Here is a 27,776-nt window from a genome sequence, read left to right as displayed (position 1 = left end):
TTATACCTTGGTGGTCTAATTTCTTGTACAGTATATAATATATCCCAAAAACTTGACTTTTGAACAAGGTTATAACTGTATTTCAGACTATTATTATTATTACTACCATCATCATCGTCATTTTGATCATCATAATCAATATTAAACAAAAAATTGCTCATAGTAGTTACCTATTTATTTACATGAGACGAAATCAAGCCAAGGAGCAAAAGCGAGTCTTCACCCGGTAGTGACGTCACACACAGCTTCCGCTTGCAAGACCGGCAACATGGCAGCGGACATGCAGGTATGTGTGGCTGGCTTTTTTCTTTTTAAACACGATTAGCTATTTTATGTGAGTTCTAAGTCGTTCATCCGCCCCTTTTGTTGTAGTCCCAATAATGTATTCAAACCTAGAGACATGTTTTATCTCTCAAAGAGACACACGGCCAGAATTGATGTAGCTTAATGGCTAATAGCGAAGTGCTACGTAGCCTGAGAATGCCTTCTATCAACATGCCTTGCTTGGAACGATGAACATTAATGTCGGCAAGGGAACATTTTGAAAAAGAACAAAAAACAAACACATCTTGATAGGGACTTGATGAATTATTTTTGGAGCAGTATCTAAAGGACTAGACACTAGTTGGCTACCTGTGACTTGTATGAATCACTCACACCAATGCCATGCAGTCGATCAGATGATTAACTAAATTGTAAACCATGCCCCCGTTATTTGCTACAACTAGGAATTAACGTAGTCGACACAGAAACAAAAAATAGGCTACATCTATGGCGATCACTATTTGATTTCACAGTGAGGCCTTTACGATGAACTAACATTTACTATGATTAAAACTATATATTCAGGTGGACCCTCATCGTTTGAGTTAGACTTTCCAAATGTACACCTACAAATATGTTATTTAATCGGCAGTGGATATTTTGCCGTTACTGGCAACTGTCCTGCTATTTTGCCTGCAAACTCTTCTGCTATTTTGCCGTGAACGGCTCTGATTGGTCAATCGCTGGACCGAGTCATTCACTGGTTTGTGTTTCCTGCCTGGCTTCACCCCTTCTGTGTCTTTTCAAGAAGTTTTGCTCTTCTTTTTTAGGCTGTTAATGGCATTACCAGCCTAATCCTTTTTTTCTTAAGAGCTCAGTATTGTTCATTCGGTAATTTTACCGATTTTACATGTCATCATCATTGCTCTCTTTTTAATTATTTTTATTTTGTATGTGTGTGTGTGTGTGTGTGTGTGTGTGTGTGTGTGTGTGTGTGTGTGTGTGTGCGTGTGCGTGTGTGCGTGCGTTTGAGTGTGTGCGTGCGTTTGAGTGTGTACTCATTAGTTCACCTAAAACCTATTAAAAATCCCATACCGTTCACCTAAACTAAATAATCCAGCTAGAGTCGTGAGGTTGCCAGGAGACCCGAGGAAGGATCAAAGAAAAGAAAGGAAAGTGAAATCCAGCACCGACCAGACATTACCTACTACCCACGGGTTACCAACCAGAGTCTTTCACCAACTCCAGAAACATCTAAATTCCAACAAATTAGCGAGACCTCAAGAGACCAAAGGAGAGAGGCCCCACCCCCACCAACCCCCTGATCCCCAAACCCCCGGGGACCCCCCGCACCCAGGCATCGGTGCCGGACAGCGGAGCAGCGAGGGCACCGCGCCCACCCCACCTCCAGCCGCGTGGAGGGACGGAACATCGGGGGCAGAAGGGGAGATGGGAGCACCGGGGGACGGTCGGCACCCCCGAACCCCAGGCCCAGCGGGGAAAGGCCCCGGTCGTCACACCAGCATTCTTAGTGAAAGCTAACCCTGTTACTACCCCTACACCGTGAACGTGACCCCATCCAGTGACAATACGCGTGCGTGTGTGTGTGTGCGGTGCGTGTGTGTGGTGCATTAAAATTGGGAGCAGGTGAGATGGAGCAGAGGGAAATTATATCCCCCCGCTCCTATCCAACTGCCTCCCAGACATATCAGTGAGTGTATGTGGTGTATTAAAAAAAAATGGGGTGGGGGGGCCACGGTGGCGCAGCGGGGACACGAATGGGGGACCGCAGCACTGCTTAATACTGCGGTCTCCCCCAACCGATGGCATCCCACCACGAGCCACCATGTGTGTTTTGTCATTTTAAATACGTTTTCACATTACCAGCCTAATCCTAATGATAAGACTCAGAGGATATAGGCTCTTGTCAAGAAATTGTAGTAAAAAAAATTGTTTTTTTCCAAAACTGGATTCGAACCTGTTAACCTGCACTTTCGGGGTGGCCGCCTTAACCATTGCGCCATGAGCTAGTACGGATTCACTGGCGCTTAATGTGTACTTGTAGTTCTCGCGTGATTCACAGTAAAATCACAGTCACGGTAAAATATCCACTTCGTACAATAAACGCATAATGTTATCTGTCCTCCAGGTTTCCGAGACGCTGAAGAAATTTGCTTTAAAGGTGACTACAGCCAGTGTGAAAGAGCGTAAGGAGATTTTCGGAGAGCTGAAGCAATGTTTAAAGGGTAAAGGTGAGTGTGTGGGGGCTTTTTGTTGTGTAATATTGTTTCGGTTGTGTTAAAAAGTGAATCCAGTCACCCCTGATGGTTGTGTTTTGGGCTGCTATTTATTTTAGAGTTACCCGAGCCTGCCATCAAAGGACTTTGCAAGCTCTTCTGCCTCACTCCTCACAGATACAGGTAAGTGTGCGCTAACTTATAGTCTTATGAAAAGACACTTCTTTTTTTTTTTGTCTTTTCTGTTAACAAGCCATTTTTTTTTATTTGTCAGGGATGCTGCATCCCGCAGAGAGATCCTCTCTGCCATTGCTCAACTGGCTGAACGCCAGCCTGACATTCTGGTAATGAGCCTCCTCCACTGCCTTCTCAACAGTGGAGTTGTCAATAAAAATGGAGAGCCAGGGTATGTACTTCATGTAACTGGTTTTGATTATTACAGTTGAGTTGCAACATATATATAACTCTATTGATGACAGAAATACATGATGTTAACAATGTTTATTGTTAAGTTTCATTGGCTGAATGATACTCACCAACCAACTCATACTTTGATTCTCAGGAAAAGCACAGGTTCTGCTGCCTTCATTGGCCTGTCTTGGACCTGCCTTTTAGTCCCCTCCGTCTTTTCTTCTCCAGAGAAAAGACAAGGACCAACCTGGAATAAAATGGTAGCTTACTAACTTACGTTTTATAGTTGTCATTTTTATACAGTTTAATTTCTCGTTTATTGCTTGGATACATTTCAGAGTTCAGACCCACTTGCAATAGGTGAAATCTGTGATCTTACCCCTCCAACACACTTGAAACACATTTAAATACTTATTAAAACACATTTTAACTAAATGAAAATGCACTTTTTTTTAAGTGGTCTTGAGTGAATGATAAACCTCGATATAGTGGGGGTTCACTGTATTGTCTGTTTGTGAATGGATTAACATTATTACACTAATACGCAAACGTAACTTTGTAACTTGAGTTGATGTTTTGGCTGTTGTCACTCAGGTTCACGTTCAGAGCCTGCTTGTGGCTGAGGTAGTGGGTGGAGCCAAATCTACTGCTCAGCGGTCAAGCCTGAAGAATCTCACTCATCTTTGTGAGGAAGTGAGTATGAGGCTCACAGAGACATTATAATTCATAATGATGTGTACACCCGGCCTTCTGGAGAGATATGACATTTTGGCTTCTTTTCCAGAATCCAGGCTTAGTTGATCAGTACATCAGCACCTTGTTGAGTCTCGAGACAAGCCCTACAACATTAGCCATGCTTGGTGTGTGTTTGGATTTCTGCACAGCTCAGAAGGACAAAGCTACAATTGACAAGCATAAGGTAATTCGTTTACATCTCATTACGGCCTGTAGATTTGTTGCTTTGTTACACTTCTGCTAAATAAAGCTTGACTCACAACTTTGCTGTTTTCTAGCGCGCCATGTTGGACCTGTACATGAAGTCGGTCCTGATGAGCAAGACAAAAACACATCAGCACATTCTGGACAAAAGTGGCTCCCTGTTGCGCCATGTCTCCCACTCTGAGTTCAAGGAGCTGCTTCTTCCCAGCATTCAGAAGACAATGCTGCGAAGTCCAGAGAATGTCATGCAGGGTGAGGTGCTCTCTGGAGTCTCATGAGTGCTATTAATAAACCCTCTCTTATCCCTCAATTCCTAATGGAGTGTCTCCTAATTAATCTCTCACCAGCAATTTCCTGCTTGTTGTCTGCACTGACTATTGATCTCAGTCAGTATGCCATGGATATTGGAAAGGCTATAGCAAGTAAGGGATTTTAATAAGAATTTGTACATGGGTGTATTTTTTTTTTAAAGCATTTGTCTGTTTAGGATTTCCCCAGGTATATTTTAAACATTAAAAAAAAATGTATATGAAGGTACCAGTAGTATATATATATTTTTTTTAGGTCAACTCAAAGCCAACAACGCCCAGCTAATGGAGGAAGCAATCCAGGCCTTGCAGAACTTGGCCCAACAGTGCAGTGACTCCAATGCTGTACAGGACATTGTCACACACCTTTTCAAGATTCTTGGAGGTGAAATAGATATTTGTTATCAAGCCAATATTCTTTACCATTTTACATTGCAGCCTAATGTTGCAATGTACATGTTTGCACTTAACAGGATCTGAAGGAAAGCTTACAGTTGTCACCCAAAAGATTAGTGTTTTGTCAGGTATGAGAAATCTTAAGTAGTTGATAAACCTGATAAAGTAGCGAAGGAATGATTAACCACTATTCTGATTGTAGGGATTGGCAGCTGCAGCCACCATGCAGTATCGGGAAGCTCAAGCCAAGCTCTGAGCACTGAAGTCACAGTGATGTTTGTCCCTTTTTTGCAGCAGGAAGGTATCCTTGATTTTGATTTTGATCCACTTCTCTTTGTCGCTCTGTATTTACTTATGAAAGGTTAAAGTCCCTGGAATTCTTGCTCTAAATATTTGCCTTATTATTAGGACATTGTCAAGACAGTAGGTAGATTTCTATCCACCTATTTGAATTTTCAACAAATGCGACACTAAACCTGAATGGAAACGCTACAAATTTGAAAAATTGCCTAAAATTCAAAAGACAGTTTTTATGCTTCAAGGGTGTGGACTTTTCAATATATCGCTAAAAGGAAAATGCTAATTTTGGCTATGGAAGCTGCTCTTGCAAATAAACAATGACAGGACCGGATACCACCTTGCACATTTGAACCAGATATTACATCACACATGCATAGTATAGTCACAAAAATGGTGGCGGACAATAAAGTCAGGTATGTTTGGCGAAGAAATGTAAATATTTCTGTATTATATCAATATCGATATATTTTGTTGACAATCAGTCGAGTGTCTTGTGGCAGAGACTAGAGACACTCGCATAAGATGTCATCTTATGGCGCAGTCTCCTCTCAATATTCACAAAATAATGACAATTGGAAATAGGCATAAGTCGCAAGTTTATTTTGCTAAATTTTATTAATTATAAATAATACGAGTTGGTTGGAAACCCCATTTGTGCTCAGTAGTGATAATTTCATCCGTCATTTTTTAATTTAGTCTCAGTTTTAGTCCAGTTTTAATCACGCTTGTTAGTTTTTATCATAGTTAGTCAACCTCATCCCGTTTTTATTTAGTCCGTTTTTAGTCGACTATAAATCTAGCATTTTAGTCCAAGAAAACATAATTTTATTTGTCTAGTTTTAGTCAACAGAATCTGTCAACGTTTTAGTCAGGACAATCATTTTACCACTGTATTTTTTTTATTTTTTTTTATCAGCCGATTATGTTGAACATTACTGAGCAAAAACTATTTTACATAAAATGTTCTCTCTTTGATGAAAAAACAATTGACACACAATAACAGTACTCCATACTATGAGCTAGTAAGTTAGCCAGCATTAGTTAGCGGTCAGATTAACATTATTGTTGGAACGTTGATTAATGTTACATTATAACAAATTTTAAAAAAATTAAACCGTTCACCGTGTATCCACCTCTTGTCTGTTCTCTGTGTTTGTGCATGTTGCACTCACTAGCTGCAGATTTGAAAGGGAGTGTGTCACTGTGTGTCACATGACATCACAGTGACAGACTAGAAGAGACAATATTTTACAAAAATCAGATAATTTCCGTCTCGTTTTTGTTCATGAACTAAAATGTCAAAAGATTTTAGTCCAGTTTTTATTAAGTGAAGTACATTTTCCTCTTGTCTTCATTAGTCGACAAAAATGCATATAGATTTAGCCCCAGTTATTGTTTATTAATGAGGGTTTTAGTCTAGTCTAGTTTTAGTTCGGTGAAAAATGTGTTGACGAAATTATTTTTGTTTAGTTTCTGTTGACGAAATTAACACTAGTGCTGACTTTACACAGGCACATGCTGGACATAGATATGAATGACTTTTAATCTAAGATGCCAGAATAAAATTTAGTTGAGTCAGTCAGTGGTTTAAAATTTGCACTTTGAAGTTCAGTGTATTTTGAATTTGAAAGTTTGTTTTTCTTTTCATTAAACATTTCCATGGGTCCCTGGTTCACAACAGTACCGAACAACAACACGCAATAAACTAGTTTGCGCGGCGGGTAAGAATACATTGTCTTGAGGCATAAGAAGGCACTCTGACTTTCTGCCGTTTTTCATTATATTTTTAAATCTATTTTTTTGCCTGATTTTTCCTGATGATATTTTGTGATAATGACTTTACTCCTGTATTAGCGAAGATTAGTAAGTGATGAAATATCATGATAAATTGTGAAAAGTAAAAAAAAAAGGTTCTGTCACAGCCATAGGAACATAACTCCATCGAAACCCGAGGACTTCTTTTATGACGTTATATAGTGCTCATGTTGATATATTACAACTGTATCACAAGATAAATAGAACATCAGTCAATATTGATAATGATAGATTTTTTTACCAATGTAAAATAATAAAAACAATTACATTGATTAAAGGTCAAATTTAAAACCTAATAAAAGCAAACATAATAAAACCAACCGTCTTGCGACTACTTTCTTTTTAGCACTCTCATTATTGCCATTGTCCATTAATGTTTTATTTGCCCGATTGTGACACTCATGCTTGAGGATTGCATGTCAAATACAGGGAACTCCTTTACTTCTATTGTACACCACCTATCCATTTGGAGGCATTTAATCGGTGCACAATCTAATTGTATTACAGGAGTTGTACTGAGTCGACTGGTCACTTATTTGCACAAAGTTAGGCCACACTATTGTTTGACATGCTTGCGTTCGCACACTTCTTCGTTGGTTCAATTGCTTCTTCTTCCTGTCTACACTCTGCAGATGAGCACTTGCCAGGCGGAGTTGGGGTTTCCTTCCTGTTTTTTTTTCCTTTCTATTGAACAGTTTATCGAATGCATTTTATATTGATATTGATCACATGTCTATCGTTATACATATTAATATCGCTGAGGACATCCCCCCATATAAATTTCCTTTTTGCCACCTGCTGATTTTAGTTCACGAGGGCACCTTGGTGCACGGGGTGTCAGTGCTCTCCCAATGGAGCAACCGCCTTACTGTGCAGATTCCCAGTGCTCTGTTGGATTGGTTCCAAAAGGCATTCACCCTCAAAACCTCCACTTCCCTGGTTCGCCACGCTTACATCCAGGCCATGCTCGGGGCCTTCAAAGGTCAGTTCTCAGAACACCTTTACAATGTATAGATTATGATATCACACTTGATACTTTTTTCTTATTGTCCCTACTTATAACCCTTTTTCAGGTGATACTCTGGCCCAGGCGTCAGTCCTGATACCCTTGCTGCTTCAAACAGTAGAAAAGGCTGCAGCACAAAACTCCCTACATGCTCTGCTTTCTGAAGGCGTGGCAGCTTCAGTTCTTTTGAGTCGACTGTCCCTACTTGAAACAGTGACAGGTGAGGTTCACATTTCTAGTAATCACACATCTTTTTGATGGGGTCTGGTTAAAAGCTATTGGCTGTAAGATTGACAGTTGACACCCATTCTACAGAAGCAAAATTCTCCACCTTTTGGAACTTGATCTTGGATGACAAGAAGCCACTTTTCACGACAGAGAAGTTCCTCTCCCAGTGCAATCATGAAAGTGAGGCAATTGTTATTATCAGTCATCATTATGATTAAATTCAACATGTAAAGCAATGTTTCTGTCAATCGGTCTTTCTTTAGCTCAGCTGACTGTGCTGCAACTCTGCGAAAGACTTTTCTTGGATCATGCCCACAGGCTTAACACCAGCAAATCTCAGTGAGTTTGTGTTCTAAAGCATAATAGATGAGTCTCTCCTGGAAAAAAAGGGATGAACGTGGCATCTTGTTACATTTGACCACTCTTGCAGGATGTACCACAGTGCCACTGTGGCGGTCCTGTTGTCTCAGAGCTGGCGTGTGAGGAAGCGGGCAAAACAGACAGTCCGAAAGTTGCTTTCATCCTTGGGCGGCTCCAACCTCGCCCAGGGCCTTTTAGGCGAACTCCGAGTTGTCATCAACAAACACAAAGTGCGAACCACAGTTTTGAAAAACAGCATTACTTAACGTATCTTGCTTAGCTTTGTTGAAAGTGTAGAAAAGGTGTGACATGCTTTTGATTGTGTTTTGTCAGGTTATGCCCCCGGATGTGTTGGTGTTAGAGTCTGGAGAGCTGACTGAGCTTGGTCGCAACTACACTCGCCCACGTGTCCTGTTGGACGCGCTGCATGTTATTTGCGCTTCGGCTGGTCAATGGGGTGACCCTAGTGAATCCGAAAACTTGGCTATGGAGATCCTCATTGTTGCTCATCATCCATCCATAGGTACAAGAAAGAGCAGTTTCATTTTATTTGCACAACTGTCCTGTTGGCAACTTTCTTCCCATTTTTATAGTTTTTTTGGTGTTTTATATCCTGTTTAATCTATATGCATCTTTCTAAGTTGAAGCTCGCAGTGGTTTGTGGCCATTCCTGCTATCCTCCATGAACATAAAAGCAGAAGAATTCATAGAAAAAAATCTGGAGGCTATTCTGCCACATCTGTTGGAGGTTAACACTGATAACCAGGTAAGTCCCTAATATTCCTATTCATTTTTGGTACTCAAAAGTGTCAAGAATAAAATATTGTTTATAGTGTCCATAAATACAAAAATGGCATTAACTGTTAAAAAAAAAAAGAGTATATATTTTGAAGGAAATTGTGATTCCTTTTCCTTCAGGCAGTGAGAAATGCTGTTGGTGCCCTCTGCGGTCTTTCGCCTGACAAGCTTTTACCTCGCGTTATCAGTCACGTAACAAAGCAGCTTTCCCAACCTGCTCTAGTTCAGGTTACCAGGGAGGAGTACGCTATCATGCAGACTCCTGAGGGGGAACTTTATGACAACTCCATCTTTGCGAGGTATTAGATACATTCTCATAGGTCTGTCTGTCTGTCATGTAATTTGCCTGTAATATTTTAATAATTTACTGCTTTCCATTACTCTTTTCCCAGTGCACAGAAAGAAAACACCAAGAAGGGCAATATCAAGAAAGAGAACAAGGTGTACTCCTACAAGGAACAGATATTTGGGCTTGAGTTACAGGAGGTAATTTAAAGTTTTTGTTAAAAAAAAGAAGCCATATCTGGTTCTAAAAATGATTTGATTTCACAGGAGATTAAGAAGAAACGAGGAATCAAGGATGACGTGCAGCTCACCAGCAAACAGAAGGAAATGATTGAATTGCAACGTGAGAAGGAGCACTCTGTTCGCAAAAGAATTCAAGGGGTAAGGAAGCAAACTTTTTTTTTTTTTTTTATGAAACCCAATATATGACACTTATTCTTTTCAACATGTTGACTGGGGACATGGTTCTCATTTCCCCCAGCTTGATGTAGAGTTCCAAAGTGTGGTGGGCATCCTAGTAGCTGCTCTAAAAGAGAGACCAGCTCAGATCACTAGAGAGCTACCGTCAGTCCTCCAGGTTTTGATGCCCCTGCTGCACTCACCTCTGGCTGCTCCACGCGTCCAGCAGGTCTTCTTGGACATTGGAGTGTGCCTCCTACCCCATCACCTCCATCATCTCGGTACCCAATCTGCTTCATAATTGTATCCACAGACACAGCCGTTCAATTTGATCCCACAGTATTGCGATGTATGTTTTCTTCAAGGTGTTCTTGTTGGACATGTGACTTTACGATTGCTGAAGCCTGAGTGTAAACTGGATGTGGCCTGGGAGCAGGAGGACTTGAGCAAAGCAGTTACCCGCACTGTACAAATGCTACATCAACACACTGTCCCTCAGAGAGCTGGCAAGACTAGTGGTAAGGACCGGCATGATCATTATCTGTCCAATTCTGTCCAAATGTTAATTGTTTTTAATCTTGTGCATTTGATTTTTTTCTCTTCCAGACGTGACTCCACTTCCTGCACCTGCTTTTTGCTTTTGCTTTCCTTTCCTTAACGCCACACTCAGGGACTCCTCAGGCAGTACAGAAGAGACAGAGAGCTTGATGACCAGATCTTTGCAAGTCATCCATGAGCATTGTCAGCTTCGGGCTCAGACAGATGAGGCCACTGTTATAGATGAAGTATAATTTGCTTTTCATTCTGAAATTCAACACATGATCTATTTCGGTTGTTCTTGCATACATCTTTAGCAAAAATTTTTTTTTTTTTTTATCTTCTCAGAATGGCCCTGAACTGCTTCCACGTGTCAACATGCTGATACTGCTGATCAGAATTATTTCCACTGCCACACCAAGACTTCAGGTAAAAAAAAATTCCAATTCAAACATTGTCTTTATGTCTGATGATGACCAATGTGTATTAAGAGAGTCAATTTACAAGTTAAAAGAAGCAAAATCTAGCCGTATTCTAGATCTGTCTTTGGCATAAAGGGGACGTCAAGTCAAATTTTCTTTATAAAAGGTTCTATGCAGCCCCACTAGTCATTACTAGTCATCAACATTTTGATAAATATTTTGTTTGTGGAAAAGCAATTAAGCAACAAATTCCACCTGTTTTTATATGTCTCAGTGGGCAGCCAATTTACCACTTGTTGTTTACTGAAAATGGCATCTCAGGGCTCAGGTAATTGCCCAAACTCAGAAAATGGGTGAGCTGTGATTGGTCGTTTCCTGAGAGCTTAGCAATTGTGATGTCATTTTCAGTCAGCAACAAGTGGCAAAATAGCCACCCCTAAGATGGATAAAAATGGGTGGATTTTGCTGCTTAATTAATATTACACAAACACAACATTAATCAGAATGCTGTGTAGAAAATGTTTGACATGACTTTCCCTTTAAGACAAAAAGTATTTGAACAAAATAATCGCAAAATAACAACTGAAAAAAAAACACATTTCAAATGAATATGAAATTTGTTGTATCATAGCCTTTAGTCACATTCTGTACATGAGTCGGCATTTATTAAATATTTTAAGCCAAATATGACAACATTGTTTTTCTGCATTGGTGTCATTTTGGATTGTGCAGTACGAGTGGCACAATTTGACATGCCTTTCCAAATCTTTTATCAGGTGTTGGCATCTCAGTGTCTGACAGTGCTGTGTAGCAGTGCTGGAGGTGGTGAGGGCTGCACAGTAGCAGAGCAGCCAGAGATAGATGTCCTGCTCAACGCCCTCCTTTCACCTTGCTTCTCTGTCCGTGATGCTGCTCTCAGAGTGAGTTTCAAAACACTCCAATGCCTTTTCTCATTGTTTACTGTTTACCTTCACTTTGAGTAAAATAGTTTAATTATTCACAAAGAATCCCTTAACAATTGGGCACATGTTAGTTAGATTGACTGCAAACTCGTTTGTCTATTTGATTTTTTTCAGGGATTGTCAGAGATGGAGTTTGCTTTGTCGACAGACAGTACAGAGGAGAGTGGACTGAGCTTGCTGCGGAGGCTCTGGGTGGCTAGGTTTGATACTGAAGAAGAGGGACGAGCCTTTGCTGAAAAGTAAGCACTATGAGATTTTATGTGTGCATGTTTTTCTGTTTGTTTTTAGTATTCTAACATGAAATACCCCCCCCCCCCCTAGCAATGTACTTACCAAAGAAAGCAATATCATGTCTTGAAGTGGCAGTAAAAACAAGTTCAGCGTTGTTTTAAATGGGCAATTTTGTGAAACCAAAGCATAAAGTAATTTGTTTTCCTCAGAATGTGGGAGTCTCTTGATCTGGAGTTGGTCCCGGAGCTCTGCTCCCTACTTATTGGAGACATCACTCACCATGAAGAGGCTGTTCGTTCTGCTGCAGCTGAAGCACTGTCAACGGCTGTTTCTCACTATCGAGACCAATCTGCCCCAGTCCTTGGACAGCTAACTGAGCTCTACCACCAAAAACTTTATGTGAGAGCCTACACTATACCTTGAATCTAAATAATTATTTATGGGTGCTGCTCGCTTTGGAACCAAATCAAACAAACGTGTATTCATCTTGGTGTTTATTAAAGAGACCACCTCCTGTGCTGGATACCCTGGGCAGAGTCATCTCTGAATCTCCACCTGATCAATGGGAAGCAAGGTAAGAGAGAAGAAAAGTCATCATTGTGTGGTTCCAGGCTGTAGAAATCAAAAAATTCAACTCCTACTCAGTCATTTTGCATTGAAATTGTTTGTCATTTATGGCTCTAGGTGTGGCATTGCTCTCACTCTAAACAAGCTCTCCCAGTACTTGGACACATCTCAGGTGACTCCCCTTTTCCTCTTCTTTGTTCCTGATGCTCTGAATGACCGTCACGCTGATGTGCGGCGCTGCATGTTGGATGCAGCCCTCTCAGCCCTCAACACACATGGAAAGGTGCGGCTCATTCCTGTTTATACCATCACCATAGTTTTCAATTAATTAGTTTTCAATTCATATAATGTCATGCAGTCATTTGAGTCTTGAATTAATTACTTCCATGTTCACGGGTCTTGGCATGTGATATCTGTTACAGGACAATGTTAACTCACTGCTGCCTGTGTTTGAGGAGTTTCTGAAAAACGCCCCCCAGGACGCCAGCTATGACGCTGTCCGTCAGAGCGTGGTCATTCTTATGGGCTCCTTGGCCAAACATTTAGACAAAAATGACCCAAAGGTCAAACCCATTGTGGCCAAGCTTATCTCAGCTCTTTCTACACCAGCACAACAGGTAAGAAACTTTGGCTAAAAACTCAGTTGACGAATAAATTATTTTGGCTTTAATTTTGTGTCGTTAACACAAATTAAAAGAAGAAAATAATGATCATTTGCTACTGAGTCTTTTAGATAGTTATGGACATTTCCTCAATTGTCCATTACTAGTGTAAGCCATATTGTGTTCCAACACACTGTCCTATCTCGTGTAGGTTCAAGAGTCAGTGGCCAGCTGTTTACCTCCTTTAGTGCCTGCCATCAAAGAAGATGCTGCAGGGATAGTACGGAATCTTCTGCAGCTGCTGCTGGAGAGTGACAAGTATGCTGAGAGGAAGGGAGCTGCCTACGGCCTTGCCGGCCTGGTCAAAGGGCTCGGAATCTTGGCTCTCAAACAGCAGGAAATCATGGCAACGCTGACAGATGCCATTCAGGACAAGAAAAACTTCAGACGGAGGGAAGGTGAGTAATTAATTACCACAGAATTTAGCTCGCCACAAGACAAGCTGCTGAGCCTCAACCCCACTAAAACTCCCAATAGCAAAAAAAAATTGAACGGTTGTAAAAATGGTGCACAGCTTATATTATTGCAGCTTGATTGTTTGACGAGAGATTTTGTGATTTAAATTATTATTATTATTATTTTTTTGTAAAATGGTCATCGTTAACATTTTACTTGAGTGAGTTTTTCAAATATATAGTACCTGTTTTTTATTGTCCAAAATTGTATGTAACAATTATTTTAATAATCGATTAATCTGTCGATTTTTTTTCTTTTTTTAATGTAATAAATAAACAATTGATTTAACAGGAGATTATTTTAAGATGGCAGTGCAGAAACATAAATTATGATAATAATTCATTTAATTTATAGGCGCCTTTTAAGACACTCAAGGTCACCTTACAACATAATAAATTTTAAAAAACACTACAATAAAATAATAAAACATAATTGAAAATATCGAGTACTATGCCAATGTTGAAGTGAAAAAGCAGTCCGAGAAAGGTATGTTTTGAGTCAATCAGTAATGAATCAATGTAACGGATGTCAGGTGGTAGTGCATTCCAAACACAAGCGGCTGAAAGCTCTTTCCCTGACGGAAGGCCAGGCGGGCAAAAGGGATGGAGAGGTGGAGGCCAGATGAAGAACTGAGAGAGTGAGGTGTGGCAATGTGGAGAAGGTCTGTGAGATTTAGAAGAGCAAGGTTATTTATGGCCTTCAGTATTTTGTATTGGATGCGGTAACGGACAGGGAGCCAATTAAATTTTTACAGGACTGGAGTAATGTGGTGCATGGAAGGGGTCCTTGTAATAATGCGAGCAGCAGAGTTCTGGATAAGTTGTCATTTTTGAAGTGATCTGATGGGGAGACCAAACAGAAGAGAGTTACAATAATCCAGGACAAGGACAACAGTTATTGGTCTTATTTTGATTATACAAAAAGATAATCAGTCTGCTTTTGGAATGTTGCCCCACCAATGTGGCAAGCACGTTGCTTATCCAGGTTACAACAATACGTAGTCATATCTAGTCTTCTGTTCATTTATATATGAGGCTAACAAGTGCAAAAAGCAAGCCAAGTAGAATCTGCACCAGATATGGGTAAACTTGCACCAAAATGTATCTTAACAAGCAAGACATTTTTGACGAGGTAGACATAAAATCAAAGAAGAAGAAAAGCGGCATTTGCCAAGTTGAAAGCCAACAGCAAAAGTCACAATTGTTTCTATTAAATTTTGATTGAGTTATATTTTTGTATGAAATTCATGTTTTGTTGGTTTTGGCCTCTGATTTTGTGTTGTGCAACTGATGCATGGCACTAATATAATACATACCTGTTTTGAAGTTAATGTTTTTTTCCAATCATGAAGGGTTCAGTGAACGCATGTATGAAATTTGTGGGGTTCGTCACCTCCAACCAGTTTAACAGCCGTTTCTCTAAACCAGTGTTTCTCAACCCAAGTCCTCGTGGCACACTATCCATTCTGTTTTCCATGTCTCCCAATCCCAACGCAGGTGAGGATTGTTATCAGGCTTCTTCAGACAAGTAGCCCTGGATGCAGAGTGCAGTTCAAGGCGTGCCGCCATGTCTGGTGGACTGAAACGTTTGACTCCGCCCACACGCACGGATTTTTCTAAATGGTTTAAACAATTTTTTTCCCAACAAAATTTGCAGATTTAATGTTGCGCCGTCTTATGACGTAAAGTTATTTTTTTAAATACATTATGGAACATCGATAATTACAAACACTCAACCCTCACTCCCGGGGCGGAGCTAACTAAACTGTTTGAGGAAGAGGCCAAAGTACGTGTCCCCAGCAGATAGCGCATCCCTGTAATTGTGATGTAGTAGGGTTATGGTTATAAGGTACAAAGCCGACAAGGCAATAGTTTAACAAAGAATGAATGAAGAAGGCGCTTTGACGTCAAATGTGTGGGTAGAGTCAAACGTTTAGGTCCACCCGACACCTCGAACTGCACTCTGCATCCAGGGCTTATCTGTTGAGTACACTTTCTGTGTGTTTGTCGTTGTTTTTAATGGAGCATGCAGTCAAGATGCAGCGGAGCGGAGATGCAACGCACACGCATGCGGTGTAATGCGGTTACTCTCTCTAGCGTCTGCTGATAAGCTGTCATTGGAATCACCTGCGTTGGGAATAGGGAGACATGGAAAACAGGCTGGATAGTGTTCCCCGAGGACCAGAGTTGAGAAACACTGTTTTAAACGATTATTCAATTATCAGAGTAGTACTTGTTTGCCGGTTAATTTAGTAATCAATAATTGGTCAATTCATCTATGAATTGTTGCACTTTTAGAATATTGATGTTTCATTTCTTCCAGGGGCACTTTTTGCTTTCGAGATGCTGTGCAACATGTTAGGCAAACTGTTTGAGCCTTATGTTGTCCATGTGCTGCCGCACCTCTTGCTTTGCTTTGGAGATGGAAATCAGTATGTAAGAGAGGTGAGCAAGAAAATCCATTCCTAGTGTTTTCTCTTTTTTACTTCTCAAATCAGTTTCACATACTGGTACTTTTTTTTGTGTGTGTGTGAATGTGTTTGTAACGTTTCCTCATCCCTTCACCAGGCTGCTGATGACTGTGCTAAGGCAGTGATGAGGAACTTGAGTGCACACGGTGTGAAACTAGTTCTACCGTCTCTGCTAGTGGCCCTGGAAGAGGAGTCGTGGAGAACTAAAGCAGGTCTCCACAGACAACACACAAACATAAACCATGAGTGTATTGAAAGTGCTGCCATTGTCATACTATCTAATCTTCCAACTGTGCTTTTCAAGGTTCTGTAGAGTTACTTGGTGCCATGGCATTCTGTGCACCTAAGCAGTTGTCTTCCTGTCTGCCAAGCATTGTTCCCAAACTGACCGAAGTGTTGACTGACTCTCATGTGAAAGTGCAGAAAGCTGGTCAGCAAGCTCTCAGACAAATTGGCTCAGTCATCCGCAACCCTGAAATTCTTGGTAATAAAGTGTTTTTAATTGTCTTTTTTTCTAATCTTTTTTGTAGGTTCAGATAATAAATGGATGAAATATTCAAATTTACAGCAGCTAGTTCTGCACTTCTCAAGAATAACTAGCCTTGGGATTTGACCTGAACAAATAACACAACTGTTATTGTTTTACAGCATCAAATTAAGATAGTTTGTTTGCTTCTAAGATGACTCCATAAGTTGATGTATTTTTTTAGTCAATGGATACGACTTTTCAATAAATATCACAAGACAAAGGACTAAGGCTAATATGGTGGTATGACAATTTTTCACATCTCTTCAGGTTGATAGAACTGTCTGCAATTGGCAGGGCACTCAAGATTGTCGAAATGGAGTATCTGCAACTCTGAATTGTGGCATGTCGTAATATCTCATTCACAATGACTGTTATTATCCCTTTCCCAGCTATAACACCCATCCTGCTGGATGCTCTCACCGAACCATCCAGACGGACCCAGACATGCCTTCAAACCCTTCTGGACACCAAGTTTGTACACTTCATTGATGCCCCTTCCCTTGCCCTGATCATGCCCATCGTCCAAAGAGCCTTCCAGGATCGTTCCACGGACACTCGCAAGATGGCCGCTCAGATTATTGGCAATATGTACTCCCTTACCGACCAGAAGGTACTGTTCTTCGCAATAAAACAATACTGAATAACATTTTGTTAAGTTGCATTATAATATTCTATGGACCAATCAACCATGATACGTTTATGTTGTGTGGTAGGATCTGTCACCATACCTGCCTAGCGTCATTCCTGGACTAAAGACTTCCTTGTTGGACCCAGTGCCTGAGGTGGGATCCGTGATGGATAAATAGAGCTGCAGTTGTGTCTGTGTGTGTATGTCTGAGGCTAATACTGTTCTCTCTAGGTGCGTACTGTGTCAGCCAAAGCCCTGGGCGCCATGGTGAAGGGAATGGGTGAATCCTGCTTTGATGACCTTCTGCCATGGCTTATGGAGACACTGGCCTCTGAGCAGAGCTCAGTAGATCGTTCTGGGGCAGCCCAAGGTCACTAACATTGATTATCATTTCAGTTGTTCTAAGTAAAGTGACTCAAATTGCTGAGAGAATTGAATTTGTGATGTATTCAGGACTGGCTGAGGTGATGGCTGGGCTTGGAGTTGAGAAGCTGGACAAACTGATGCCCGATGTGGTGCAAACTGCTAGTAAAGTGGATATTGCCTCCCATGTCAGAGATGGCTACATCATGATGTTCATCTACCTGCCTCTCACTTTTGGAGACAAATTTACTCCCTATGTCGGGCCCATCATCCCCTGTATCCTGAAGGTAGTGTAATTGCTTCTCTGGTTCAAACCACCACCACCTGTTCTTCTCTTTTTCTTTTATTTCCAGTTTTTCTTTTTTTTTCTACTTCCTCCATTTTCTTTTTTCTTCTACTTCCTCTATATTCTTTCTTTTTGTTCTCATCTACCTCCATTTTTCTTATTCCTAAATTATTTTTTTGTTTTTCTTCTTCCAACATTTCTCCATCCCCTTCCCTCATTCCTTCTTCCTTCATTTCCTCTATTCATTTTATACCATTCCTTCTTTTGGCAGTTGGCAAGTAGTTCTGATGCATTACAGCTGGTGGCCACTTTCTTTAGCTATTTAGCTAGCTAAAACAGTGTCAGTGAAGAGAAAAAAGGATGCTTTTTTTCGGTTTTGATTAACAATCTCACGTGAATAAAAAACACACAGTCATCTTGTCCAATTAATTGTACACTTTGTATGCTTTTTTCTAGATTTTTTTTAAATGCTAATACATAACTAATACAGATGCAGTTTTTGCACTTGCTTTGAGTGTTCTTGTTATTTGAACTGATTATCTTAACATTTGCTGTCTGATCCACCAGGCTCTGGCCGATGAAAATGAATATGTGAGAGACACTGCACTACGAGCTGGCCAGCGCATCATCAGCATGTATGCAGAGACTGCAATTGCACTCTTGCTTCCTGAACTAGAGCAGGGGCTGTTTGATGACCTCTGGAGAATCAGGTCAGCAAAACATAGTCCCAATAAAGTCTAAAGATTGGATAGATGTAGCGTCAACCTCTGTTTAACTGTGTGCCCGTGTTGGTGTTGGCATTCCAGGTTCAGTTCTGTTCAGCTGCTTGGAGATCTGCTGTTCCATATCTCTGGAGTGACAGGAAAGATGACCACCGAGACTGCATCAGACGATGACAACTTTGGAACGGCTGCATCAAATAAAGTACGAACATGCATTTTAATCAAATAATTATTTCTGAGTAATTTTCAGATGGAATCATAGTGTGTTTTGAATAAAAAGGGGACCATCTCTTTCTTTAAACATTTGATGTGTTTGGCAGTGTGGCTAACTTAAATTTTTCACTTTTAGGCTATCATTTCAGCTCTTGGGGGTGAGCGGCGTAACCGTGTTCTTTCTGGCCTCTACATGGGACGTTCGGACACCCAGCTGGTAGTTCGACAGGCATCTCTTCACGTGTGGAAGATAGTGGTGACCAACACACCACGAACCCTTCGAGAAATCCTCCCAACACTCTTTGGCCTCCTGCTCGGCTTCTTGGCATCCACCTGCCCTGACAAGAGAACAGTACGTACCTGATGATTATTCTTTTGTTGTTGTTGTTTTTCTTACCTTTTTTTGCAAATGTTGCCTTACCTACAGTCTTTTTTATTTTTTTATTTTACTCACACTAATCTATGTGATTTCAGATCGCTGCACGGACACTGGGTGATCTGGTGAGGAAGCTGGGTGAGAAGATTCTTCCAGAGATTATTCCCATCCTGGAACAGGGTCTACGTTCTGACAAGAGTGATGAAAGGCAGGGTGTTTGCATTGGTCTCAGTGAGATCATGAAGTCCACCAGCAAAGATGCGGTTAGTCCGTTAAATGCTGATACCCTATGCTACATTTGTACTGTAAAGCAACTGTATAACTGTACTTTGCACATATAGCACGCAAGCTCATTATGTGTAAAGTAGATCAATACTAATAAATATGTTATTGCTCCATAGGTGCTGGTCTTCTCCGAGTCTCTGGTCCCCACTGTAAGGAAGGCTCTCTGCGACCCACTTGAAGAAGTCAGAGAGGCTGCAGCCAAAACATTTGAGCAGCTCCATGTAACCATTGGTCACCAGGCGCTGGACGACATCCTGCCTACTCTACTGAAACAGCTTGTAAGTTATTAAAATGTTAACATTCTAACATTAATAGTTGACTGGATATGAGATTTGGTTTAACTCAAGCTGTGCTAAATCTTTTTCCAGGATGATGAGATGACAGCAGAGTTTGCTTTGGATGGCTTGAAGCAGGTCATGGCAGTCAAGAGTCGATCGGTGCTACCGTATTTGGTGCCAAAGGTAACAGTTGAGGATAGTAACCATAATAAGAAGAGTAATAATGTGACTAACTAAACCAAATCCTGTGCTCCCAGCTGACTGCCCCTCCTGTGAACACTCGTGTATTGGCCTTCCTGTCAGCTGTGGCAGGTGATGCCCTGACCCGCCACCTGGGCGTCATTCTCCCCGCCCTTTTGTCCTCACTTAAAGGAAAACTAGGAACAGAGGATGAACCCCAGGTAGCACTTTACAAGCTCTCATATCTGCTGTTTTTTTTCCCCATATTGCTGATGAATATTATTTACTTTGCATCAGGAGTTATGCAGTTGTCAAACAGTTATCCTCTCTGTCGACGATGAAGTGGGCCAACGCATCATCATTGATGATCTGCTAGAAGCAACTCGAAACGCAGACTCTGGCCTCAGACAGGCCGCTGTTACAATCCTCAATGCCTACTTTTCCCGCACACGCCTAGACTACAGTGCCCATACACGCGACCTGCTGTCAGGCCTCATCCACCTCCTTAATGACACCAACACAGAAGTTCTGTCTCAGAGCTGGGACACAATCAACTCCATCACGAAGGTGCGAATGAATGTTTCCAATATAGTCTGCTTCTGGAGTCATTTATCGACTGACTGTTTGTTTCTTTTTGTTTTTCCCTACCCAAAGAAACTGGATGCAAGCAGCCAGCTGACTCTCATTGATGACCTTCATCGAGACATTAGATCAGCAGCTGCTGATGTAAAAGGTCAACACCTACCTGGTTTCTGTCTACCCAAAAAGGTAAGATTGTTTCAGTTTCACAATCAATGATCAAGTAGATTACTTCATTGCACTCCCTAGTGCAATTCTCCCGTTGCTATTGTTGAGATTTGCAGTGCTTCCCAACTTGTGTTGAGCCAAGGCACATACAATAGTATATTGATTTAAAAAATGAAATACTGTATATTTAGCAAACATTGTGCCCCCATGCATTTTAAAGAACATGTGGTTTTCATTTTTGACACACTAGAGAAATGCGTTGTTATGGTGAAAAATGGAATCCATGCTTACACTTGCACATCTTTGCGCTTTACAGGGTGTTACTTGCATCCTGCCTGTCCTGAGAGAAGGCGTCCTCACTGGTAGTCCTGAGCAGAAGGAAGAAGCAGCCAAAGCTTTAGGAGGGGTTATTAAATTGACATCCCCTGAGGCTCTGCGGCCCTCTGTGGTCAACATCACTGGGCCACTCATTCGCATCCTTGGTGACCGCTTTGCCTGGACAGTGAAGACAGCGCTGTTGGAGACTCTTACCCTTCTTCTAGCAAAGGTCTGTTGAAAGTTTTTTAAACATTTTTATCACTGCTTGATCTAGATGAATAGCAGAGCTTCACTCTAACGTCTGGTGTTCCATCTTCTAGGTGGGTATCGCGCTGAAGCCCTTCCTGCCTCAGCTGCAGACCACCTTTCTAAAGGCCCTGCAAGATTCAAGCCGTGCAGTGAGATTGAGGGCTGCCGAAGCCTTGGGCCAGCTGGTTTCTATCCACAGCAAGGTTGACCCACTTTTCACAGAGCAACTCTCTGCCATTCGCAACGCAGAGGACTCTGGAGTCAGGTATGTGCACGTTTTGGGTTTTGTGGTTACTAAAGTAATCATTGAGTTCCTACTGAAATATTATTTTTCCTTGCAAGTTACATGTGTACTTTATGTTCACATGTACTTAGGATCCCAGCATGGTCAAAAAAACTGATTACTAAAACTGTCATTTTTGTCAGAGATAAAGGGTAAATGGAAAGTAATTCCCTAATCTTGCCACCAGGTAGCATAGCTACACTGTTGGTGACTTTTTCAAATAATTTCAGAAAGGAAAGGACGAAATGGAACATGAAAATGCCATTTTACTAGCTTCAAGTATTTTTTTGTGGCTACCTCACACAGCAGTTAGATTGTCTGCTACCGTCCTACTGGGAATACTATTCAGTCAGTGTTTTGTGGTGCAGTGCTACTAATGTAGTGCAGGATTATTCAGTAATGAAAACAGCTACCTGTGGTTCACACTTTGAACACACTCAGCCGTAAATAGAACAGTGAACCGAGAAGATTTTAACCCAAAACAAACCATGAGTTGACATTTTCTAGTTGCTTTGCTGAAGGGAAAGTAAATTAAATTAAGTAATATAAATGCCAAAAGCAAAGAAATTATCTTCTACTGAAAGCATCACATATCAAACAAGTCAGAACGGGGATTTTTTCCATTTGACTTTTTTTCTGAACTGGAACATGGCTAGTAGATACTTTAATAAGAGAATGTATGTTTTCCCTCAAAAATCTTGTTTTTAGCAACACTGCATTCCTCATAAACAAATGCAGCTAACACCAACAACTTGTGATTATTATGTTTTAGTACTTATTTGTTTGCTATCATACTTTGTCTTTGACAGGGAGACAATGCTCCAAGCTTTAAGGTTCGTCATTCAAGGGGCTGGGTCAAAGGTAGACCCAAACATCCGCAAGAACATCACCACCACATTACTAGGCATGCTGGGACATGACGAGGTATGACATTGGAAGCAGATAACGTCAAGCATTAAACAGGGTTCAGAAAGTTTTCTGTACCGAAAAGCCTTTACTTTCCAATTAAACAATTCCGTAAAATAAAATATAACTATAGAAGCGTTTCGGAAGTGTTTTGTGGTATTGGCCTTTTCTGTGAGCACTGATGAAGCGGAAGTCTGTGCGAGAGGATGTGGTTTACAACATGGTGGTTTTAAGTCTTTAAGTCTTACTGTTCAAGTCTCAATGCAAAAGAGTTTGCAAGTATTTGATGGAAAGATGCAAGTCTGTAGGGCATGGAATCCCTGAACGTCAGCTCAAGTCACTCTCACGTCTCTATTTGCATGTCAGCATGTATGGTGGACCTCTCTGGGTGTTGTGCAAATAAAATGTACAGATGCTTGAATGCAACTTCCTTGTATGATTTTAAGGGATTTCGTTAAGTATAATACTTCTCGTGTCCGCCTCCCTGCTCGTGAGCCCTCTCATCTGTGTGTCCGTGTTCGTGTGCTTGCACAAATAGGATGCAACTCGGATGGCTTCGGCTGGCTGTATTGGTGAGCTCTGTCCTTTCCTGTCAGAGGAGGAGCTGAAGAGTGTCTTGCTGCAGCACATCTTGGGTTAGTATCTGCTCTAAAAGCAAAGTTATTGTCATAACTTTCTCTCAGCTTGTCTATTAAGGTGTATGTTTGGTTGCTTTAATGGATGTTCTACTTTACCGTCTTTTTTCTTTTTTTTAATAGAACAAAACACAATGACTATCTCATCAGGTGCCTCTCACTGTATGTGTGCGCGCACATTAGGATTGCACAATTTATTGAAAGAAAATCAGCATTGCGATAATCACCTAAGTTTATGCTTTTATCTACTGTAATTTTTGCCAATCAGATACAACCTTCAATGCACATCACCATCCAATAGGCGAACATTATCTAGGGGCATTACTAACAATAAACCTTAAGATAAAGCATTACTTCTATTACGTAATAAAAATTTAATTTCTTTGTGTACGTGTTAAATATTGAAATAATATTGGTATTGCAATATTCAACACCCATATCATATTTTTCCAATATTGTACACAATATGCAGTCCTAGTGTATAGAACCATATACTCTCCATAGTACAAATATGCATACAAAGATGTGTCAGAAAAGTTATTTCAAATCCAAACTACGTGTTCCTGTTGAAGTAATCCACTTGGAATCTCACACATTTTCCCAGGTGTCTCTACGCCTTGCACTCCAGCAATGATTCTTTCGGGATTCTCCAGTTTAATATTGACCGGCCCCTTAGGCTTTGAAAAGAGGGGAAAAAACAAGACATATGTTGTAGTTTGGGTTTGTGATACCTGTCCTGGAAGTTTTGTGACACGCCTCATATACAGTGAACTCACGCTGATTTGTGGATCGCTATTAACAAAATCACTAGAAAGCTAATACTAAGTTGTCTCTGGATTTAGCGGATATGTCAGGGGTGGACTGGATGGTGCGTCATGGCCGAAGCTTGGCTCTAGCCATAGCTGTCAAGTGTGCGCCTGAAAAGCTGTGTGGGAAGGAATACTGCGACACCGTGACGGAGACCGTTTTGACCAACGCCACTGCTGATAGGGTGAGCAGAAAGTTTGCTGTGTGTGTGCGTTAAGTGAACCTCTACTCTGCCACTGCTAGTCTAAAATGTATTTTTTCCCTGTTTGTTTATTTGAACAAAACAACCAGGATTAATATAATAGATGTGGATTTTTGTTGGACGTCTGGTTTTTTTTTATTATTAATTTTTAGAGTGGGTTTGTTAGTTTTTATTTGCTTCAAAATTCAGTTGGCAGATGATTGTGATGTGTTTAACAACACGCCAAGGGCATACCGCTAGTGTCCAGTGTTTGCTGAGTGAGATTGAAGCATAACTGCGACATACAATGGTCAATATGAGGTGCAATTCGCATGACTACTGGCAGCTGGATGCCAAAGGCAAACATCGTCAGAAGAGCATGAGTGGTTGTTTGTCTACGTGTACCCTGTTATTGGCTGGCGACCAGTTCAGGGTGTACCCCGCCTCTCGCCCAAAGACAGCTGGGATCTGCTCCAGCACACCTGCGACCCTAGTAAGCAGTACAGAGAATGGATGTATGAATAATATATTTCTGCTTTTCAACTACTTTTGTACTTGTATGTTGGTGGTGAAAGGCCTCATTCAATGACACTCTCCACTTGATCATGCTTTAATATTATAAAATAAATAACAAGTCACATTATAGAGTAAAGGTTATGTTTTGCAATTGAACAGTAAGTAGAATTCTCTGCAATTAGTCATTCATTATTAAGCGAACTGTCTTAATTTTCTTTTGTATTTATAATTGCTCTTTAACCAAGCAAAAATATACTTTTTCCGAATTCTCGATTATTCAATAGAGTATTTGAATACTGAAATATTTCTTAACTGCAGCCCCAACATTCAACTCCCCAATTATATTGACATTATTTTTATTGTTTAATTGATAAAACCCTTCCTCCAAGTTCCTGAGAAGAAGAGGAAGAAATTTGCTCCTCAAGATTCGGAAAATGATACGCAAATGAAACTCAAATGAAGTCATTGATTATTTAAACGCCTCCTCAAAGAAACAAGTTATTTCAAGCCTTGAGTTTTGTATTTTTTGTGAAAATGTTTAATTTTAGCTTAGTTTTTATTTTTAGTATGTTTTTTGTTTTTTAATACAGTATACACATTGAGTATGTACCCAGTGTAAAATTTAGAAAAGGGGATTAAAAAAGGTCACCACATATTGTGTAATGTGAAGTAAACTACAATTCTCAAAAAGCTGTTTGACCTTCATTCTTCTGTATGGATCTACAATAATACGGAAATAAATACACTTCAACTGAACCTCAAAAGCTCTTGTACGATATTGAATTAATGAATGGTTTATTTTGGTTCCATACATGGTACAGAAAGAAAAGGCAAACATTACAAACAACTTAATTTACTAAAATGAAAGCCATTTTTGCTATTATTGTAGCTTTTTTTAGTTTTGTTTTATAAATGTATTTTTTTTTTTTTTAAGCACTCTCTTGTTTGTTTTTATTTCATTAAAGAGGTCCCCCCCCCCCCCCAACTTTTGTAAACTATAACTCACAACCAGTTTTGTGGTTTTTTTTGGTCTGCTCGTCTTCCCTCATTCTTCTCACCTGGATGCTTCTGTTTATAGTACTTAGAAACATGTTTAGAAAAAAATAACGCCAAGTAAAACATTGTAAGAGAATGCCACCACACAGAACAGTTAAATGCTGTTAAAGTGCGTAATTTTTTTTATTCAAAAAAAATATATACTTTCAGGTGCATGTTGTATCCATGGCAACAAAGAAAATCTTACTTTAATCTTGCAACAAGGCTTCTATATGAGGTGTTTTCGCATTCCAATTTGCATATTTTGTATCAGCTGCTGTCACTGATTATTTCTTTTTTGAACTATATTTCCATATTTTTTGTAGCGCGCAAAGCCTTGAAAATTTATACTGTATTTATTTAGAAAATATATTGTATGTTGATAGCACTTCATCCGACTCCAGTGAATGAATGGATGATTTGACCTGGCTCCTCTTGCAGATCCCCATTGCGAGCAGTGGGATTAGAGGGATGGGATTCCTGATGCGATATCAGCTCAACGCAGAGGGAGGCAGTAACGTTTCCCAGCGCTTCATCACACAGTTTGTCAAGGTTTGTTATACAGTACATAATAATAATCAACCATTAATTTGTTCATGATCCCAGTAATTTCACTGCAGGTCCAATCACTCAATTTAATGCATATGAAATCTCAATTTTTGTGTTTGTTTTCAAAACAATTTTAACAAAAGTAATAGCATAGCATGCAGCATGTTCCTTGTGACACCCACTGTCTGTGTGTCCTCGCAGTGTCTTCAGAACCAGTCCAGTGACATCAGGCTGGCGTCAGAACGGGTGCTGTGGTGGGTCTTCAAAGAGCCGGGGGCACCTGCCATGGAGGCAATTCACATGAAGCCTTTGTTGAAGACTCTGTTGGACAACACCAAAGATAAGAACACCAGCGTCAGAGCCCAGAGCGAGCACACCATTGTTAACCTATTGCGACTCCGGCAGGGAGAGGAATGCTTGCAGGTCCGACCACTGACTGACTGACAGTATGCTGTGTTCTTGATGGAAATAATTGACACTCATGTTGTACTTTATTACGTTGTGCCTTTCAGATGATGACGGCCATTCTGGACACCGCAAGTAACGACCTCCTGTCAGAGTGTCATCGCCGCTCTTTGAAGAAGATTGCCAGTCAGCAAGACTCCAATGAAGAAATAGATGATACCATATTAACGTGATGGAACCAGACTGAGCTGATTTGAAAATGTCAGCCAAAAAAAATTGATCAACTGATGAGATCTCCACTCTAGCAGAGCTCCAGACACAATCACCCACTCATGTTGTTCTGTTTTCCAGCACAGGAACTCAGGATACTTGCCAACTGACAAAAAAAAAAAAAAGCAAGACCAGACCTGTAGTTCACACTCTCAACTTTTTAGCGCCGCCCCGTTTGTCTGCAGATTCACAATTTGAGAGCATTATTTATGCAATGGTATCAATCTCAACGTTAAATCTACTTTTTCCACTTAGAACATCGTGTTTTCTGATTTGGCAGACTCCAAATTTACTTTTATTTAGCTTTCAAAATGTGTTACAATTTATTATTCTGGTTATAGTTGTGCTGGACTACGAGTATTTTTCAGCCCCCAAAAGGTCTGTCAGTCAAGTGTTTTACAGGCACTGATACAAAAGTTGTTTTTCAATGTGCCACAGGTTCCTATGCTGAGAAACAGATATCGGTTAGTATTTCTATCCCTAATTCCCCCTCCAACAAATCTTAGTTTGTTGTTTTAATGGCCTTTAAACCTAAAATAAAACTTTTTTTTTTTAAATTGATAATTTTTTTACAGGTTAATTTCCAGTTTTGTGATAGCAGTGTCCAATTCTGTTCAGAATTTTCACATTTTTTCTCTTCAATTATTTTTACTAAAATTATTGCACACATCTATAACTTTTTGGTTGTTGATTGATTTGTGTAAGAGACATGGGGGGGAGGGCAGTGTCTACAACGGCAACGATTCTTATCCCATTGATGTGGTTGTAAAAAGGCAATACAAAATAATAAAAAACTTTGATTTCATACTGTACAATGAATTTATTTTGATGCATTTTTATTTAATGCCATGTTAATGGCCATTAACTTTCATCAGGCATTCAGCTTTGGTATGAAAATTAACATTAAATTAAAGCAGCAAAATCTAATCTAATAAATCCAAAAGCAATTTATGTAATCAATA

The 27,776-nt window shown here is 40.3% G+C and overlaps 1 protein-coding gene across 1 annotated transcript; it reads left to right on the top strand.

The window, feature by feature from the left end:
• Positions 1-217: 217 nt before the first annotated feature.
• gcn1 (GCN1 activator of EIF2AK4) lies at positions 218-27,619 on the top strand. The gene is made up of 57 exons (XM_077561501.1): positions 218-286; positions 2,414-2,516; positions 2,621-2,684; positions 2,776-2,907; positions 3,064-3,172; positions 3,507-3,605; positions 3,697-3,831; positions 3,926-4,103; positions 4,199-4,273; positions 4,416-4,544; positions 4,633-4,683; positions 4,758-4,856; positions 7,479-7,652; positions 7,744-7,896; positions 7,992-8,084; positions 8,168-8,243; positions 8,335-8,494; positions 8,598-8,787; positions 8,906-9,030; positions 9,183-9,361; positions 9,455-9,548; positions 9,615-9,728; positions 9,829-10,027; positions 10,112-10,264; positions 10,353-10,531; positions 10,632-10,712; positions 11,482-11,625; positions 11,782-11,906; positions 12,108-12,297; positions 12,402-12,472; positions 12,583-12,748; positions 12,888-13,082; positions 13,279-13,525; positions 15,906-16,027; positions 16,151-16,265; positions 16,358-16,537; positions 16,972-17,192; positions 17,296-17,364; positions 17,442-17,580; positions 17,664-17,860; positions 18,427-18,569; positions 18,666-18,783; positions 18,931-19,146; positions 19,269-19,433; positions 19,572-19,733; positions 19,824-19,916; positions 19,991-20,134; positions 20,211-20,480; positions 20,568-20,681; positions 20,977-21,207; positions 21,299-21,492; positions 22,320-22,434; positions 22,955-23,051; positions 23,894-24,042; positions 26,032-26,142; positions 26,341-26,562; positions 26,652-27,619. Exons 1-57 carry the CDS (start codon positions 269-271, stop codon positions 26,775-26,777), a joined length of 8,013 nt encoding a protein of 2,670 aa, XP_077417627.1. The 5' UTR covers positions 218-268; the 3' UTR covers positions 26,778-27,619.
• The last annotated feature ends 157 nt before the right edge of the window (positions 27,620-27,776 follow it).

The sequence above is a fragment of the Vanacampus margaritifer genome, chromosome 3, assembly GCF_051991255.1.
Source record: "Vanacampus margaritifer isolate UIUO_Vmar chromosome 3, RoL_Vmar_1.0, whole genome shotgun sequence".
NCBI classification, from domain to species: domain Eukaryota; kingdom Metazoa; phylum Chordata; class Actinopteri; order Syngnathiformes; family Syngnathidae; genus Vanacampus; species Vanacampus margaritifer.
This window is presented reverse-complemented; position numbering and strand designations above follow the sequence as displayed.

Coding starts and splice junctions, on each gene's coding strand:
- gcn1 (XM_077561501.1), top strand. Junction 10,713..11,481: donor CTGCCACACCAAGACTTCAG/GTAAAAAAAAAT, acceptor ATCTTTTATCAG/GTGTTGGCATCTCAGTGTCT. Junction 19,734..19,823: donor CTACTCTACTGAAACAGCTT/GTAAGTTATTAA, acceptor ATCTTTTTCCAG/GATGATGAGATGACAGCAGA.